Source organism: Drosophila montana, unplaced genomic scaffold (genome assembly GCF_035044405.1).
Source record: "Drosophila montana isolate Dmon_TW-CO22-7 unplaced genomic scaffold, ASM3504440v1 contig_2081_1, whole genome shotgun sequence".
Taxonomy (NCBI): domain Eukaryota; kingdom Metazoa; phylum Arthropoda; class Insecta; order Diptera; family Drosophilidae; genus Drosophila; species Drosophila montana.
The window spans coordinates 2221861-2239806 of NW_026996991.1; the positions used below are offsets into that span (position 1 = coordinate 2221861).

The 17946-nt window shown below is 38.3% G+C and overlaps 2 protein-coding genes and 1 long non-coding RNA gene across 12 annotated transcripts in view; 2 read left to right on the forward strand and 1 right to left on the reverse strand.

Annotated features, from left to right (window-relative positions):
• Window positions 1–11767, forward strand: Nadk1a (NAD kinase 1a). Of its 6 annotated transcripts, none has more exons than XM_064680052.1 (7): window positions 1–176; window positions 1342–1659; window positions 1785–2364; window positions 2418–2692; window positions 9420–9797; window positions 10462–11125; window positions 11185–11767. In XM_064680052.1, exons 1-7 carry the CDS (start codon window positions 16–18, stop codon window positions 11470–11472), a joined length of 2664 nt encoding a protein of 887 aa, XP_064536122.1. In that variant the 5' UTR covers window positions 1–15; the 3' UTR covers window positions 11473–11767. The 6 variants fall into 6 exon arrangements, with proteins under 6 accessions (XP_064536122.1, XP_064536123.1, XP_064536127.1 ...); XM_064680053.1 differs by lacking the exon at window positions 1–176 and adding an exon at window positions 630–824; XM_064680055.1 differs by lacking the exons at window positions 1–176; window positions 1342–1659; window positions 1785–2364; window positions 2418–2692 and adding exons at window positions 5302–5444; window positions 6621–7078.
• LOC135426771 (uncharacterized) overlaps window positions 4108–17946 on the reverse strand; it is a 17266-nt gene continuing 3427 nt past the window's right edge. The window contains exons 1-4 of one of the 3 annotated variants that reach the window (XR_010435958.1): window positions 5207–5343; window positions 5009–5137; window positions 4811–4921; window positions 4108–4739 (exon numbers count right to left, since the gene is read on the reverse strand). This is a non-coding gene — a long non-coding RNA (uncharacterized LOC135426771). Of the gene's footprint in view, window positions 4740–4810; window positions 4922–5008; window positions 6219–17946 lie in introns of those variants that run through there. The other 2 variants (XR_010435955.1, XR_010435956.1) reach the window with 2 other exon arrangements.
• The window catches only part of Vmat (Vesicular monoamine transporter), an 18541-nt gene continuing 17190 nt past the window's right edge, over window positions 16596–17946 (forward strand). For all 3 annotated transcript variants that reach the window (XM_064680062.1, XM_064680059.1, XM_064680061.1), the window contains exon 1: window positions 16596–16729. The gene's annotated coding sequence lies outside the window, so the exon portion shown is untranslated. The remainder of the gene's footprint in view (window positions 16730–17946) is intronic.

The window sequence follows — 17946 nt, forward strand, 5'->3', positions numbered from 1 at the left end:
AGCTATCCTGTTAAAATGCGTGACGAGGATATACAATTAGCTCTGCAAATGGCTGCCAACTCAATATCTGTCGAGGATGAATCTCTTGGCGCAGCAATAGCATCACCTGAGAATTCTCCGAAACCATTGAGGAAAGCAGTCGTATTTGATTTAAATGAGAGACGTAAACAATTTCGGTAAGCAAACAGAGAACAAATGAAAAAGTAACTATAAATAGTATGAGATATACAAAAGTATTTTTGACACGCTGAATATTAAACATCCAAACATATAGACATATGCATATTTCGCTTTTATTGTTATCCAATTATTATTTTGTTTATTGAGTGCATTTATTTTAACAATTTTTTCTATCATCTATAATTTTAAACGACTTCTTTTTTTCATTTCGCAACACTAATCATTGCTTCCTCGATAACGATTACCGCTTTGCTATAGCAAAAACATCATTAATTTCAAACCTGATTAACCAATAAAATATTTGAATTGGAATATACCATAATCAAAACTGATTAATATCAATGGTAAAAAATATACTTCATAAAATTCCGAAAATTTTTTGGGAAACAAGCTTGCAGGCGTGTGTATTTTACCAGTATTTTTCCGGTCCAAGTCTACAGTCACACTCAAAGGCAAATTTATTACGGCTAAGGAGACTTAAAATTTGCAGTGGCCGCTTACTTTAAAATGTCAACATTATCAGACACCCCCAAACATATCAAATCAACACCGCTTCAACAACAGGCAAGCCAAGAAACCAAGGATAGCAATAGGGTCGATGGCAACGAGTCGTCCAGTCGAGTCAGGGGCAGCAGCTGGTGGTGGTAAGCTTTATCATCTGGCTATACGCGCGCAATTTGCAGTTAATATTTTATTGAAAACCCAAGCTGACTGACACCGGGTGTTCGCTCATTTTAATTGTTCACACTGTTGCCGGTGTTTGCGCTCTGAAATCAATATCAGTCGCTTTGCACTACGGGATTTACATTGTTATTTACAGTGATCGTTTCACTGCTGTTGTCTGTTGTCATAATGGTTAATTTGTCGGCTCAAACTGCAGCTGCGGTAATCATTAAAAAAAAAGCCACGTCCGCCGACTTAGCATTTAACAAACTTGATTTGATTAGGTTTTTATTGCGAAAGTTTTGTCGACTCGTCCCGTACACTTTGGGCTTAATTCAAACGAATATAAAGGTACCTTAAATAACTAATGATTCCTGCAAGAGATGCGATCTATGATAGCAATAAACACAACAGTGGAGGCAGCCATGCCACAGAGGTGCAGCTTAAGAGGATTCAAAGTTTTCTTATCTGATTTTAATTAATGACTACTTCTTCTAGGCGTACACGCAGCTTAAACGCGCCGTCACCCTTTCAGCAGTTTGGACCATGTGGACGTATCATGAAAAACTCAGCAGTGGTAATGCAAATCCAGGATCCCGCCAGTCAACGGCTGACCTGGTACAAGCCACCACTAACTGTTCTGGTCATTAAGAAAGTCAGCGATGCTTCCGTGTTGACGCCGTTCGTGCAGCTGGTCCTTTGGTTGCTGCAGGAGAAGAATATGGTCGTCTGGGTGGAGTCTGCAGTACTAGACGATGCTTTACTCAATGAGGACGTTCAATTTCGTGCCATTCGCGATAAGCTGGTGACGTTTAAGTAAGAATTTGGTTTTATAACTTTTTCAATTAACATTTACATATACATACTCACAATGTTTCGTGCCAACATTTTCTAGCACAATATTTGTCTATATAATAACCATTTTGCTTCTTCTACCACAGAGATGGACGGGATGATCTCACCGATCGAATTGATTTTATTGTCTGCCTTGGTGGTGATGGTACTCTGTTATATGCCTCTCTACTGTTTCAGCAATCGGTGCCGCCAGTTATGGCCTTCCATTTAGGATCTTTGGGCTTTTTGACACCTTTTCGTTTTGATAATTTTCAAGAACAACTTACCAGCGTTCTTGAAGGTCATGCGGCGCTTACATTGCGCAGTCGCCTGCGCTGTGTGATGCATCGAAGAAGCGAAAAGCGACACGAGGTAAACCTAGCTGTGGATGTGAATGCACCCATGTCCCCCTTGGCTAATACAATATTAGTTTTGAACGAGGTGGTCATCGATCGAGGCCCATCGCCCTATTTAAGCAATATTGATCTGTTTTTGGATGGCAAGTACATTACATCAGTACAGGGCGATGGCTTAATAGTATCCTCGCCCACGGGCAGCACAGCCTATGCGGTAGCTGCTGGTGCCTCCATGATACATCCGTCTGTGCCGGCTATTATGGTTACTCCGATTTGTCCGCATTCACTAAGTTTCAGACCAATTGTGGTGCCCGCAGGTGTTGAATTGAAAGCAAGTACTCTTAAAACATGTTGCCAACTTAACTTAATGCATGTGTTCCATAGATTTCCGTTTCACCTGAGAGTCGCAATACTTCCTGGGTAAGCTTCGATGGCCGAAATCGTCAGGAGCTGTTTCACGGCGATAGTCTGCGCGTGACAACCTCAATTTATCCAGTGCCCAGCATTTGCGCCCAAGATCAAATATCCGACTGGTTTGCCTCTCTAGCCGATGGACTGCACTGGAATGTACGCAAACGTCAGAAGTGTCTTGATGAATTGTCAGACTTAACGGCATCCGGATCGGAAGACACGTTCGATGAGATTGAAAATACAAAAATGTATGATATGTAGTACGTAAGTTTAAGAATTCTCCATTGGGGATATATAAGTGTGTCACGTTGTAAGCTTTCGCTGTAGTCAAACTATGCAATCGCTGCATGTATGTGTGTCGTTTAACAGTTTAACATATTGTAATTTTTTTGGATAGTCTTAGTTGTGTAACTCGAATATTTTTATTACCAATGTTGCATAGGCAATTAAATATTAGTTTTTCTCTACTAGCAGTTGGTGTTAATATGCTAAGGCTCAGCCTGCAGCTACAAACTCAAGTAGGTCAGGTGGCCACAGAGATTTGAGTTTAAATATATTTGTATATAAGTACTTATTACTTGTATGCATGGCCACTTGTTGGTTACATGTTGCTCACCTCGGTTTAAACTGTTTGCACTGCCTTACCCAAGTTATTCGCAGTTCCGATAATACTCATTTTGGCTTATCGAACGGCGTTGGAAGGCTATTTGCTTAGCAAACGAAACTGAAAGTTACGCCGTTATTGCCGTTTCCAGTTTAGAAAAACTGCCCTCAGGCCGTACATGAGATGTGCGACGAGTTACATGCTTTAATTTTTTTTTTGCCATTGTTTCATGTTGTCTGTGTTTTGCTTTTGCCTTTTTTGTTAACAAATTCAAGGTGTGCGAATGAATATCAAAATGCGTATTCGTGTGATTCTGTGCTTGTGTCCGTAAGCATCGTGACAGGTGTGCGTGCTTATCTAGTCATGAAATGCATAAAATCTTGGATTATAGGTGTATGCAATAGTAGACTCCGAACGGTGCCAGAGTACGGTTGTGTTTGTGCGTGGATGTATAAGTTAATTGTATTTATTGTTAATTCAAGTAAGGTTTAGCAATGGATGTACGAGATATGGAGCGGGCGAGACAAATTCTTAAAGATGAAGCAGCAACGCCGCCTTGCAGGACCACAGACACAATGAAAAATACACTAGTGGGTAGTTTGTTCGACAAGCGAAATCAGTTTCGGTAAGCAAACAATATAAGTTTATTCAAAAAATAACTGAAACTGGGTTGTAGCAGTCCAATTATTGCGCTCAGGCTGCATTCAATTTATAACATGAACTATCGATAAATTAAATAGCTCCTGAAAGCACCTTTCAAAAATGTTGAAAGTGGATAATAATAATCGAATTTTAGCATATCGAATATGTCTGTCTAATTAGTTGATGTAAAATAAGTGATAGCTGTAGTTGTCGATCTAAAAACTGCAATTATGAATAATCGATTTTATGTTAAGAAACAGCTGTGTAACCCTTAAGCTTAAAAGGAACAATTTATTTCGATGCTCTATAATAGCTGACGACTTTATAACTGTTTGTTTTTACCAAGCCGACATTACTTTGTCTCGTTTTCAAAAAAAGATAACAGTTTTTCTCTGTTATAACCAGTGCATCAAAATGTTATGCTGAAATCGGATTTAATTTGTTCATTCAGTGAGCCAGTTAATCGAACTAATTCCAAACGATTCGATTAACTCTAGCATATACAATGGACTTCAGTTTATAAATAAATAACTGAAATTGTACCAATGAAACTTTGCTAATTACTACTGCGGCATTTATACGAATATTCGCAAATAAGATTCGGCCATAAGCTTCATACATCTACGCGGACAGGTGCAAACGTTTGTAGTACGACTGCAGCAGCAAAAAAGCTTCAAAAGCATGTTGGATAAATTGAACGTTCGCAAATACATTAAAGTTGCAGAAAATATAGTGCCGTGCTAAAAACCCCATTAAAAAAATAATATTTCGTTTGCGCGCTTGATCGCCCAATGAAAGTTTGGCCCGCAACCATTTGTGATTGTTAACCATGTCGTCCTCTAACATCCAATGCCCAAGTCCAACGTCTAAGGCGACACCTGCGCAGTCTGTGCCAGGTGCGAATGAAGGAGCAAAGGCAAGGGTCTCCCATTGCAGCAACTATGATGAGCATGAAAATCAGCTGCTGAATGTAAACACCACACGCCAAGGCCATGTCAACAATGGATCCGCATCATCTGCTCCTGGGCCTGGCCTGATGACCAATGGCACTGCAAGCGATATAGAAATGCGTTGGTGGTGGTAAGTAACAAAGTGAAGTATGTTACACAAGTCATCTTACATATGTGCAAAGACACTGCTAATGGAGCCAGTTAATTAGTACAAGCACTTCTTGGTAAGCACACATTTTGGAAAAGCACCATTCAAGAAGTAGCCAATCATATAAGCTTGACTGAGAAAAATTATAAGAATTGAACATGTAATAATAATTAGGCAACACTGGCTGCCAATTACTCCGTTGTTTACATAAAATGCTTACCGTATTTTTTACATGCCACCAGATTCCAACACCTGTTCGCTTGCTTGGTCTCTCTCGGTCTCCGTTGATTATACGATGCGTGCTCACAGTGTGCTCAGCTGTTGTTTACAACCTGATCGCTGGGCAGCGCTGTGCGACGTTTGGAAACGGCCGTAAACTTTTATATTTAAATCGCACACAGATTTACAATTTAATCACCTTTTTGGTGTTTCAGTTCAGTTATCGCTCGTTCACTGGACAGCTCGGTCGTGTTTGGTGAGGTCGGTGCGCGGCGCGCTCTCTTTCTCTCTCTCTTTGCCTCTCTCTGAACCTTTACCTATGTTGTTGTATTTCTGTGCCGCGTATTCACTCTCTCTTGCTCTCTGTCGGTCGTTGGCTTTGCTTTGAAGCTCGGGCTTAAAGTTTCGTGTGCTTAATACGCCATCTTATATAACATGTAATTAGATGACTTTTTTGTTAAAATGCTTTTCTAGCTTAACGTGACTTGGCATTTTCCATTGAGAGCTTACACGTTTTAATGTGCCACCCTTGCCAATCGTTAGTATGTAAGAATCAGCGAGGCCTCGATCCAGCCAATGATAACCACTTGAGTCTTGGGCTCGTCTAGCGCATTTGTTGACATTGCCTTTTGCCTACAATTGATTACTTGTTTTGTTTTTGAAACGTTTCTTTGTTAAGTAAATCGTTACAAATTCGCTCGTCTATTGTGACAATGGGGTGTTTTCTTTGTTCACAAGCTCACACAAGTATATTTTTATTATAATTTTTGTAATATATCATTTTATTTTGCAAACGTCTTTGAATTACTTCCTGGTATATTAATGGGACTGAACTCGTAAAACTTTCACCAAAGAAACGTCACATGAAGATTGAGTATATAGACTTTTTCTCTCTCATTTGGATATTTTCTTAAGTCTTCAAATGTTAGGCAACCTTCACAGTTGATCAAGTTATAACAATTTATCAAAGACGTGTCTATTTGTGGAAAAACTATTTACGTAGTTGTCATTTTATTAGGATATCAAATAAATATAAATAACGGCATGTCTGTTCATCCCTTAACACATCCATTAAGGCTGCTGACTAATGACAACTCAAGCTTAGGAGTCAGTTCTCTGTCTTGCTCCGTTTTTGCCTTCTGCTCAGTTTGCGTGATTATTGGAATTTCTATGCAAATGCTAATGGCAATTAGTTGACGTCACAGCCGGAACTAGGAGCAGGTCGGAGATGGGTACGTTAGCAAAAACAACAAACTTGGCGTCAACAATAATTGTTATTTTGTTCTATAAACCTGTTGCCAAGTAGCAAGGTATTGAGCATGGTTTAAATCTGATACTTTCATTTAATAAACATTCAAACTTTTATAATTCATATTTTTTGGACATTTCCTCGCCAATTTGAATATTCGGCACGCTGTCTGACTGACTCAACATTAAATGCGTGGCTTTTATGGCTTAAGTTAACGAAGTTAACACCTTTCGAAGAAGGGGGCAAGGTTAAGACTGTTAACATTTTTTGAGCGAAAAGCCAACACTCAGGGTCGTTTCAAGTCGTTGGGCTAGGAGTTAACAATGCCAAGTAAATGTTAAGCTTACTTAATTAACCATTCTAGCTGAATTAGATGTTACAATGTGCTAAAAATCTATACAATTCGAAATTAAAATCTGTGGGCGTTAAATTGTAACTTTCATCGCTTGTGAAGTGAACCATTTGCACCTGATCCATGGCCTGCCGTTCGGACATTGATTTGGCCACTCTACATCAGAATCGCCTTGAGGAGCGTTGGCACTATGGACTTGCTTGGTGCGGTGCCCACGGAAGCAGTCAGCAGCAACAGTTGACCCACTACAACGAAATGCTGATCCGCCAGAGCGGCAACCAGCATCGTCAACGCGCCTCCAAAAGCGGCACCTATTACAAGGTATACGATGCCAATAATACAAGTGCGGCAGCCAGCAGGGTTAAGGAAAACGTAGCCAAAGACCATCAAAATAAAACTCTGGAGAGATTGGATGATGATAATAGCTATTTTACAACCACGAAGCGTCGCACACGCTCCGGCACTTGGCCGTAAGTAACGACAAGTAACGTCAAAATAAATAAAAATTTGGTTTAAACAAAATAAGACTGTTCAAAATTCGTGTAAATTCAAAAACTTCGAGAGACTATCAATAAATTGTCAGTCGTGAAGAGCAAAGGGAAGAAACAAAACTATTCATTTTCCATCATTCATTGCTAGATTAATGATTTATTATTATTTTAAGCAACAAATAAAGTTAAATGAGACAGTGAAATACATTATGCTTCCCTTTTGAAGACAATTTCGAAAGCTGAGTATAATAAACTAAAAAAGTGCATCGAACCTAGTACATAGTTTATTATTTTTTTTTTCACGCTGATTACGAATAAACCCTCCAAGAAAATGTTCTCAAGTTCACAATAGTAGTATCATCATGACGGACCTGATTTTGTTATCAGCTGTTTACTTTCGACGTTTTGATGGGTTTGTTTTTAATATTTATAAGTATGTAATTAGGAACTAATATTTATGGTTTCGATCAACGCTTTTCAAGGGCAACAATTTCATTCAATGACTGTGCCAGAAAGTATAAATCAATATGAATTTTAAACAGAAATTGAATATCTGAATTTAAATCCAAATCTGCGTTAGAATTGAAGAAAAGTATAGAGAAGTATTGACGAAGAGTATTGCGATATCTTTAGGTACAACCTTATTAGATTTTTAGTTAATAATTTAGATCCTAACAACCGTAAAGTCCTTGACCCTTCTGCACAGATGTATATATATTTTTATGAATATTTATCACCTTTTTTCAGGCATTTAAAAACAAGTTTGCTAACACCTCGAAAACCCAGACATACATATGCTATGATGGCGCCGCGTGTCAATTAAAGCCGATTAATAAATATTAAGCACCCAAACCACTTTTTGATCTGTTGTTGTTTTGGCTACCAGCTACTATATTTATTAACGATTTGTTTAGAAAAACTTTAGGAATTGAATAGTCCGATACCAATTAATTCATATGGTGCCAGCTTGTGCGAGGCGCGATTCATAAATAAAACACCATATCGCATATCGACAACTGAAATAAAGCTGATGACGGGCTCCAAAGGTGCAGCGGGTCAAAAGACGACTTAACCTTCAATTTGCATATAGCCGAACATTCACAGTTTGCTAAACGAACGACAGACAGCCCTTAATTAATACCCTAGTGAAATTGCTAGATAGATTTTTAAAAGTCAATGAGGTGCGGCTTATAGCCAGTCATGGTGCTCCGCACTGTGGGGCCGCACCTAGAATGCATTTTTACAAAAAAAAAAAAAAAAAACTAAACAAACAAAAAGTGGATACAGGTCTTGAAAAATGTGTACAAAAATAATTGCCGTTTTTTTTTATGATAATTACAATATTTTTATCAACGCAACAAATCAAAACGTCACACTGTACATCGGCTCTATCAGTATAAGGCCTGCCTTCCTACTTTTCAATTATTTCAATTAGTCTGATATCGTTTATTGGTACGCGTAGAGCTTTATTGGCCGTGGTCTGACGCGGAACTTTATAAATGTGTAAGTACTGGTTGGGTACGAGAAATAGAAAGTTCAGAATAGGGGAAGAATTTAAGGCAATTTAGTGGACCACCGTAACAGAACACAGCAACGGTTGCTGCCGCTTTTATTGTTATATGGGGAAGCTGTGGAGCAATCTATCGCCGCACACAAATCTTGGATTGGTGCGTTTTATCAGTTTGTTGACAACTGCAGAGATCATCCACATAACATCCACAAAACATTTAGCCAAGTTTTCTACCAGTGCTCTCTCCCTCCCTCTCAGTCAATCCTTCTATCTCTCTCTCTCTACCTCTGTCTGTGCTATTGCCAATGAGCGTGCAGTTCCCGTTTGTGGCGATTATAAGACTAAACGAGTTTCTTTAATTTTTCTGGCGTCACTTTTGTAATGAAAACACAAAACCTTTACTCCCAAAAAATGTTTTGGCCTGTCAGTGATTTTGTAACCTTCGAACGAATCGCACAAAACTGCGAGTAGTCACGAAATTTTTAACAAGTTTTTGTGTATTTTATTTGGGAGTTGACAGCAAAAAAATCGTTTCATAGCTATTAGGTGGCAAAAAAGATTGCATAAATAAACGCATTGCATAATTAAATATCTTAGTCGTTGTTAACCATGCAGAATAAAAAATTGGGACTTGCGTCGTTGCGCTTTGGCCTAGTTTCCCAGCATATAAATCAAGTTCAGGGTCAAAACCCCGACTTTTCAGAAGCCAACACAGAGCCTGTGTCGTCAAAATCCGAGGCGCGCATTTTGAGGTTTACCTTAATTCGTTTTCAATTGTGCACATTTCCATTTCTTACATATCTGTTTCAGGCGTACTCGCAGCCTGAACGCACCTTCGCCATTCCAGCAGTTTGGACCATGCGGTCGCATTATGAAGAACTCCGCCATGGTAATGCAAATACAAGATCCCGCCAGTCAGCGTCTGACCTGGTACAAGCCACCACTCACTGTACTCGTGATTAAGAAGAAAGACTCGCTGGTGCTGCTGCCGTTCGTGCAGCTAGTCGAATGGCTGGTGCAGGAGAAAAATATGGTGGTCTGGGTAGAGTCTGCTGTGCTGGAGGACAAGTTGCTGCGCGACGATGTCAAACTGGAGCAAGAGAGTGCTAAATTTCGTCAGGTTCATGAGTATTACAGTGGAGTGCGTTCACGTTTTCTGGCTCTGCGAGAAAAGTTGGTAACCTTTAAGTAAGTACAGAGTCTAATTGAACAAGTAAGAAGCACTAGTCGGGAGGTCCCGACTAGGGGATACCATGAACCCTCTTCTTCCAACACCAAATGCTGCTTGGGCTACGCGCTCGTTTGCTTTAGCAGTAATAATATTAAAATAAATAAATAAAAAAAATAGTACCCTCGGTAGGGTTCGAACTCGCAAAACAGACCACACTAACTGCCTCCGCCTCTACTTAACAGCCACACCAATAATTGGGTTTGGATGAGAAAAAAACGGATTAAAATATCATCAATTCAATGAAGACGCGCATGAATGTGTGTGTGCACATGTATATAGAAATTCTTGCAATTTGCGCTAGCTGCCGCAAGCACGAGAACAGCCAAAACACATTTTCTTTAATAACTTTTGTGTTTCTTAACCGATCTTGATGAAATTTTCAACAGTAGATTTAATTGTACTTTATAACGGACGTGGCTTATCAAGAATATATATACTTTATGGGGTCCGATGTGCTTTCTTCTGCCTGGTACATACATTTGCACAAATACATTATACCCTTTTTATCCTTTTTTAATGGGTTCAGGGTATAACAAATAGTTGCAGTAGTAATGTTGTGCTTTGTATTGACAACTATGCTAACGATCTTGTTTCTTTTATTTATTTTTTTTTGGCTAACAGAGATGGGCGCGACGATCTCACCGATCGCATTGACTTTATTGTCTGCCTTGGAGGCGATGGCACGCTTCTGTATGCTTCACAGCTATTTCAACAATCGGTGCCACCAGTTATGGCATTCTATCTCGGCTCGCTGGGTTTTCTGACCCCCTTTCAGTGTGATAACTTTCAGGATCAAGTGACCAATGTGCTGGAAGGACATGCTGCGCTCACGTTACGCAGTCGTCTGCGTTGTTCAATTCATCGCAAGGGCGAACGGCACAGGGAGTCTCTGCAGCAAGTAAGCAATAATATGCTGAAGCCTAGTCTGCGACTGCACAATTACAGTGCGATGGGTGACCCAACAGTTAGCAACAACAACTGGAGTTCATATTCAGGACAGTCGTCTGCAGCCAACAACAGTATTCTTGTGTTGAACGAGGTGGTCATCAATCGGGGACCGTCGCCTTATTTGAGCAACATCGATATATTCTTAGATGGAAAATACATAACATCCGTGCAGGGCGATGGATTGATTGTGTCTACGCCAACGGGCAGTACAGCTTATGCGGCAGCCGCTGGCGCCTCTATGATACACCCATCTGTGCCAGCCATATTGGTGACACCCATTTGTCCCCATTCACTAAGTTTTAGGCCAATTGTTGTTCCAGCTGGTGTTGAACTGAAGGTGAATTGATATTTTTTATTTGTTTGCTTTACTTGAGCCTAAATTGTTGTTTACCCTAGATATCAATATCTCCGGACAGCAGGAATACGTCTCGCGTATCTTTCGATGGACGAAATGATCAGGAGTTAAATCATGGTGACAGCCTGCGAGTGACAACCTCTATTTACCCGGTCCCAAGCATTTGCGCACAGGATCAAATATCCGATTGGTTCGACTCACTGGCGGAGGGTCTGCATTGGAATGTGCGTAAACGTCAAAAGTGTCTTGACGAACTTTCGGATTTGACGGCATCCGGCTCAGAGGACACGCTCGATGAGTTTGACAATCTTAAAATCCAAGATTCGTAGTGCTCAACCACAATCTAGTGTAGTAGTGGTTTAGTATATAGAGTTAGCTCGTGTGCAATTTGTAAACATTTAAAGTTTCTAGCTAGAAAAATACTCCGTTCTGTTGTACAATATATTTGGTTGAGTTTAACGTTATTTCTCTATTTTAAACTAGACAATTTTTTATTTCTTGAGAACAAATCAGTTTAAGTGTAGGTCCTAAGATCAAGCTCACGCAAAGTGCCGCGGAAATGTTAAAACTGTGTGTGTGTATATTTTGTACTAGTAATAAATTATTTTATTTACTAAAACCAAATTCACTCAACTTTTTTCTCTAGTTTAAGAATGTTATATTGAAATGTATAATCTCATTAAGTTATCACTTACTAAACCCCTCGCTCTTAAATTCGTAGAGTGTATCTATGTCCACTTATTGGTTTATTGGTTAAATTTAAAGATACAATCAAATAAATTAAGCCTATCCGAGTAGACACAACAACACCGTAAAGCACTTAACATAGTCTATGCATTGAGACAAGGACAAGAAAATTAATTAAATTCGTACATATGTCGAAATTCACATTAAGTTACATAAACTGCGAACTTCTCAAGAGTAAACAGATAATAAAAAATGTTTTAAACGAAATCCTTTTAATATGTACCTACTTTCGCCTAAAGAGACAAATTATTATTATATCGTGAACTTAAAGAGCCTGCAAAGAACCCAAAGAATTGAATACAGCTGGATAGATAAAAATAACAAAAGGGCAATCGAAACCATAAATGTTAGCGCAATCTTTTCATGGATTGTGCGGATGTGAGTGAGCATTGAGTTATTTTCCCACTTTTATAACGCTTAATAATAGACGCCAACCGCAGACCCTACTATGTCAGTTGCATTTCCGAGTCCAAGCAACAAGTGGGTCGAAACGAACCGCAGCGACGCGCAGCATCCTTCCGTTACAGCATCGCATATCTGACTGGCGGATAGGAATACTGCGTGTTATCCGGCAATTACGATTGGCGGAGCTTGCTCAAATGACACGCCCAAGTATATTCAGTGCGCAGGCCTCAAACTGAACATGCGTCATGGGCTGGACAGCTCAACAATTTTATTATGCGTACATTAATGTGAGGCTTTCTTCTCCAATATATATTTCTTAATGCTTACATAAATAATAAATATATGTAACCCTGTATGTCGCCTGTCGCCTGTCTGATGAACGGATTGGAGATCAACGCTCAGCCAAAGCCCTAAGAGATACCAAGCTGTAATTTTTACAATCTGACCTTTGACCGTCCTATCATGTTAGCGAACTCTATATAGGATTCAAAGAGAGAAACCGATCCCGCTAAGAACATTTCAAAATTTGGAAAATAATAGGCTTATAACTACAAATCTTACTTAGAAATAACATTTTCACAAATTTCCCGCCGGCATATTTTGACCTATACGTCTAAAGCTCTTTTTTACGTAGATATATGAAAATACGTTTGAATTCCATCAGATTAAGAACCAAAAGTTGGAATCAACAGTTTCCGCCCATGTTAGTCTTGTGGTGAGAATCTTCAAGCCGGAAAACAAACAATGTTTTAAGCTAACTACAAAGCTTAAAACATCGCGCGAAAAAACTTTGGATCGAGGAAGCTTGGGATCTGCGAAAACTGTGAAGCACCGCTCAAATGAATTTTCATAAATATCCTTGGAAAGGAATTTGAGCCCGAATCTAACCAAATCTTTGACCCGCATTTAAGCCAAGGAGAAATGGATTTTCTAAAATGTGTAAAAGACCCCTAAAATGAATTTGAACTTGAAAAAAAGATCTTTGAAAATGAGTTCGGGGCCGATAGGATGAAAAACAAAAAAGTTTCATACAAGCGTGTTTCACGATTTATGCCATACTTGCGTGTGAAATTTTTGAAAAGCGCTTCTTAGCTTGCATCTCCATCAGATGAGACAAATGCAGTGAAAATTTCAGCCTCCTGGATCTAGAGGCTTGGGGCTGTACGTTGATCAGTCAGTCCGCCAGTACTCAGTTTAATAAATAGAGATAATGTAAATTGTGTTATAATCAGTGTTAGTATTAAATTGTAATTATTGTTTTATTAATACTATTAGTGTTTAGTGTAGAAGTAAAACGTTTATATATTCTTACCCTTTGAATGTTGTTATCTAAAATTTATAAGTGCATGTGTAAATATAAATGATGATCCAATTGTGTTTATATTTAATATATAAATATTATTAGATCTTTCACTAGGAAGTCGTTAACATCCCATACCGGACGTGAGAATTATTTTCAATGCGCCACCGCAAGATATTTTAATTCTCTGGTAGAAGAATATAATCCGAAATATGCTTGGAATTTCTTAATGAAATTGGTCGTCTGAGCTTAAGACAAATGGTAAAGTAAAAATGATGAAGGGCAATTCGAAATAGCGAACTAACTTGGCATAGTATTCGAAGCTGCCACGGCACGTGCTGATATTTCAATTGAATGCCACAAAATATGTGGCAGGCACCCTTCTGCCATAAGGCCAAAGGCATCTGTGGAACAATCTCGAGCTGAATGAAAAATATTTTCCTCCACTGCATACGCACAGGCGCATCACTTGACATTTGAACTTTGGCTGGGGCTATTTTAAAGCATGCAAAGACCCGATAGTATTCCAAGTGCTGATGACAGTTGAACTTTCCGCTCTTTATGTGTTTTGATGACTGGAGGGCTATCTCTGCTGGAGTTGCTTTGAGTTGCGTTGAATAAAAGGAAATTAAACATTTTCACTCGAGTTGCTTTTGTTTTCGGATCCCTATGATAACAGTTGACCAGCACAAACAGATTACCAAAGTTATTCCTACTCGTATGTGAAGAGCCCGCAGTTGTTCGCAAAAAGCAGCATCAATCTCGTCCACAAATTGCTTCCATATTTGTCATATTTCTGGACCTCCATTCGTGGAGAAATTAAACTCTTGGTCCAACGATAATGGGACAAAGGAAAAGACACGTTTTGCCTTTAAATGTAGCTTGGTATTTTGATACGCCTTCAATTATAGTCCCGTAATTTTTTATTGTCCTGCTTTTACTAAAGCCGAAATCTATATTCCCGCCTCCCACACAAATATTTACGTGTATGGACTAAAACGTATTACTTTATGCCATCCCTCAAATGTCTGATTTCTAGTCCATTAACTTTGAAGTTATTTGGCGACGCTACTTTAACACTCCAACGGATTTTGGACATTTCGATTTCAAATTTGGTTGCTTCTATGAGTATTTGTGCCCTTTTATTTTGGTCTTTTCAATTGGTAAAAGTTCTGTTTTTTTTTTCCTTTAAGTGTTTTGAGTGCTGTTTGCACATAAGGGTAGAAATTTCATATGAGTGCATATTGAAGGAAAAATTAAACACCATTTTATGCAATAAAAAACTGAAAACTAACATGTGCTCGTAATACCCAACCATCCAAATATTTCATGACAGCCTCACAGTCTTAATTAGACGGCGATAATCGTCACTTGTCTCTTTCCTGTCCGTCTAATTGCATAAATTTGCAATTTAGCGGCTGATCAATTATACACTTTATGCCTGCAAACCTGACCTAATTTAAAGTATTCAAAACTGTTGCATTTTATGTGATATAGTCTATCATATGGCTTGATTTTACTATCCTTACCTTTACGGGTAAGGAACACATATAATAATTGACTAAATCACAGCAACAACACGTTCGTTCGTAAACCGAACCGTACTCAGAACGCATGCCACCTGTTAAACTCTGTTAAAAAACGAATAGTATTGATAAAAATCATCCAAATGTATTAATTCATACTCGGTTTTGTAAACTTTTTAAAATATTTATTTATTATTTATGTATGTAAATTTTGATTTTGTTTAAAAGAACATAAAATCGACTTGAGGCGAAAATGTAACCGAAGTATCAATTAGGCTTAATATGCTGATCCTAGTTGTTTTTGGTGCTCACTGCCTTATACATGCTTATACATATGTACAGATTGCATACTTACAGGCGCATAACGGAATTGACAGTGAAAATAGAATCATACGGCAAACCCATGCACACACACTTACACAGATTTCTCTGCCTCCGACTCACACACACTCACACAATGAAGGCAATTGAGCAGAATCATTGCCGCTGGCAGTTTTCTTCAGAATGATTTAAGAGGAAGGCGGGCACTTCAACAGGCGACAACAACAACAACAAAAATCGACGACGTCGACGTCGGTGTCGGCGTCGGCGTCAACGTCGCTGTTGCCGATTCGCATACAACAAGTGGCAGCGAATACGACGCAGCTTCTGCTGCTGCCCTTTCACATCGCATTCCAAATCCTGACGCAGTCAAAGGCGCTTTGTGCGCGCCTCGTGCGCCGTACACAGCTTTTTTTCAGTGCGAGATGAAATCTCGTGGCTGATGGACGTGTTCGTGTCCACGTTTCCAGTGCTCCAACCGCCAGACACTTGTAGCACTTTAGTATTTATAACACAGTGCTCAGAAACACTACTCGACTCAGTACATTCTGTTCAATGCATAAAGAAAATGCAGTTCACAATCAGTATATAAAATATAATAAATCCATTAAATTGTGCTTATTGAAGTTAGAAACAAACAAAAACCCCAAGTCTAATCTGAAAATATGTAATTTTTCAGAGAAACAAATGTAAGTCCAAAATATGATATGTAAATTTAAAAAAATATAAAACATTTTTTGATTTGACTTTGCCCAATCTCTTAAAGTGAATAAATAATTATGGTTATATTTGTCAAATTAAATGTGAAGCTTTTCAATGTGTATTCATAAGTGTGTAGGACACAATGTAATCAATATGAGCCGAAAATATTGTTCTAGTCAACGTAATTTCGTGCACAATGTATTTGTTTGCACTGCGTTAGCTCGATTGCGTCGGGTCTTTGGGGCTTTGCTTTTATACAAAAAATATTTTGCTCAAATACCAATTTATTTGCATTGAGGAAGTTAAATAGAAACTTTTCGCAGTGAATTTTTTGTGGCATTCGAATTTTGCAAGTCGTTGACATTGCCAGAAATGATGGGCATTGAATACTTTACCAAAATATTTCCATCAAGGCCATAGTCTAATTATTTATTTCCTCATTTACTTGCAGGAATACATAAAATCTTCACCCCCAAATGCAGCAATAAACCACAAATTGATATAGCATCAACAGCTAGGATATTCAATCGTTATAGCTGCAATCAGACTACACAACAAAAACGCAAATAATAAATTATTTGACAGGTAACTTCTTCTTTCGCTAAAAACTGTTCGAGAAAATGTATACATATTAAAAGTGGAGACTCCTTAGTTGCAATCATTCTTTAAAAACAAACTGAAAGTAATACATATTATGAAAGCTTGCCCTAGTTATGCCTTTCAATTAGCTAATTTCCAGATGCAACAATTGCCGAAACACAGGAGCCAAGAAGATTAGTATATTTTACTAGCTCTGAGATGCATGAAACGTGACCAAATTTGCTCTTAACGACCCTGTATATATATGTATATACATATATATATATATATATATATGCATTTGTGTCTTACTCAGAGTCGCGATTCAGTGTCGTATCGTAAGATCAGGCTGGTTTTCATTAATATTTATTTAATATTAGATCTAAAAATGTTCGCAATTTAATTTTAGTTGCGTGCTAAGCTCAGGAAATCAACAATTTAACGTTGGTCGTGTGGCGTCTGTTAAGTTTTGTGCAATTAACGCAGGCAACATATATTATATAATATCAACAAGCATAAGAATCTAATAATATCATACACAAATATTAAGCTAGGCAATCCCAGTCGCACATGTAAACGATAGCTTATATTTTGATAAAGAAATATCCATTTGTTCTGTTCTATTCCATTCTATTCTATAAAATATAGCAATAATTGAAGTAGAAGTTGTTTTATCACGTAAGTATGACTTTTTTAAAGGAAAGAGTGTAACAAATTCGACTTGAAAGCATTTGTATTGTTTTTTTTTGTGCTTTTCTCGTCTACCTTTCAGTTGCGAGCATAGGGCACACGCGACGTATGCGCATTGTATAAATTAAATATTATTTACAATTGAAATTGATGAATCAAAATAAGGTTGTCGGCATTAAATCTCTCATCCTTCTATCACTCGTTTCTGAAAAAAAGCGTTTTAAACATTACAAATCTGCATACATTTTTAATTGTGCTGCCGGTTTTACTTTTTTCTCACGCTTAGAAAAGAATCGCATGCCCAATGCTAATAAATACTTGGAAATATTAATATAAAACACTTTTAAAATGCATTCATTTGAAATATGAACACATTAAAGCCGCGGGCTGTCTGAAAAATCAACGACTAACACGCGCGAAAATCTAAAACAAAAATTAAATAATAGCAACAAGTTGTTGTGTTGCATTAAAAAATTCGTTAACAAAAGCGCCAAGCGACACGCTAATGATTTTAGTTTCAGTTCAGAGTCCCG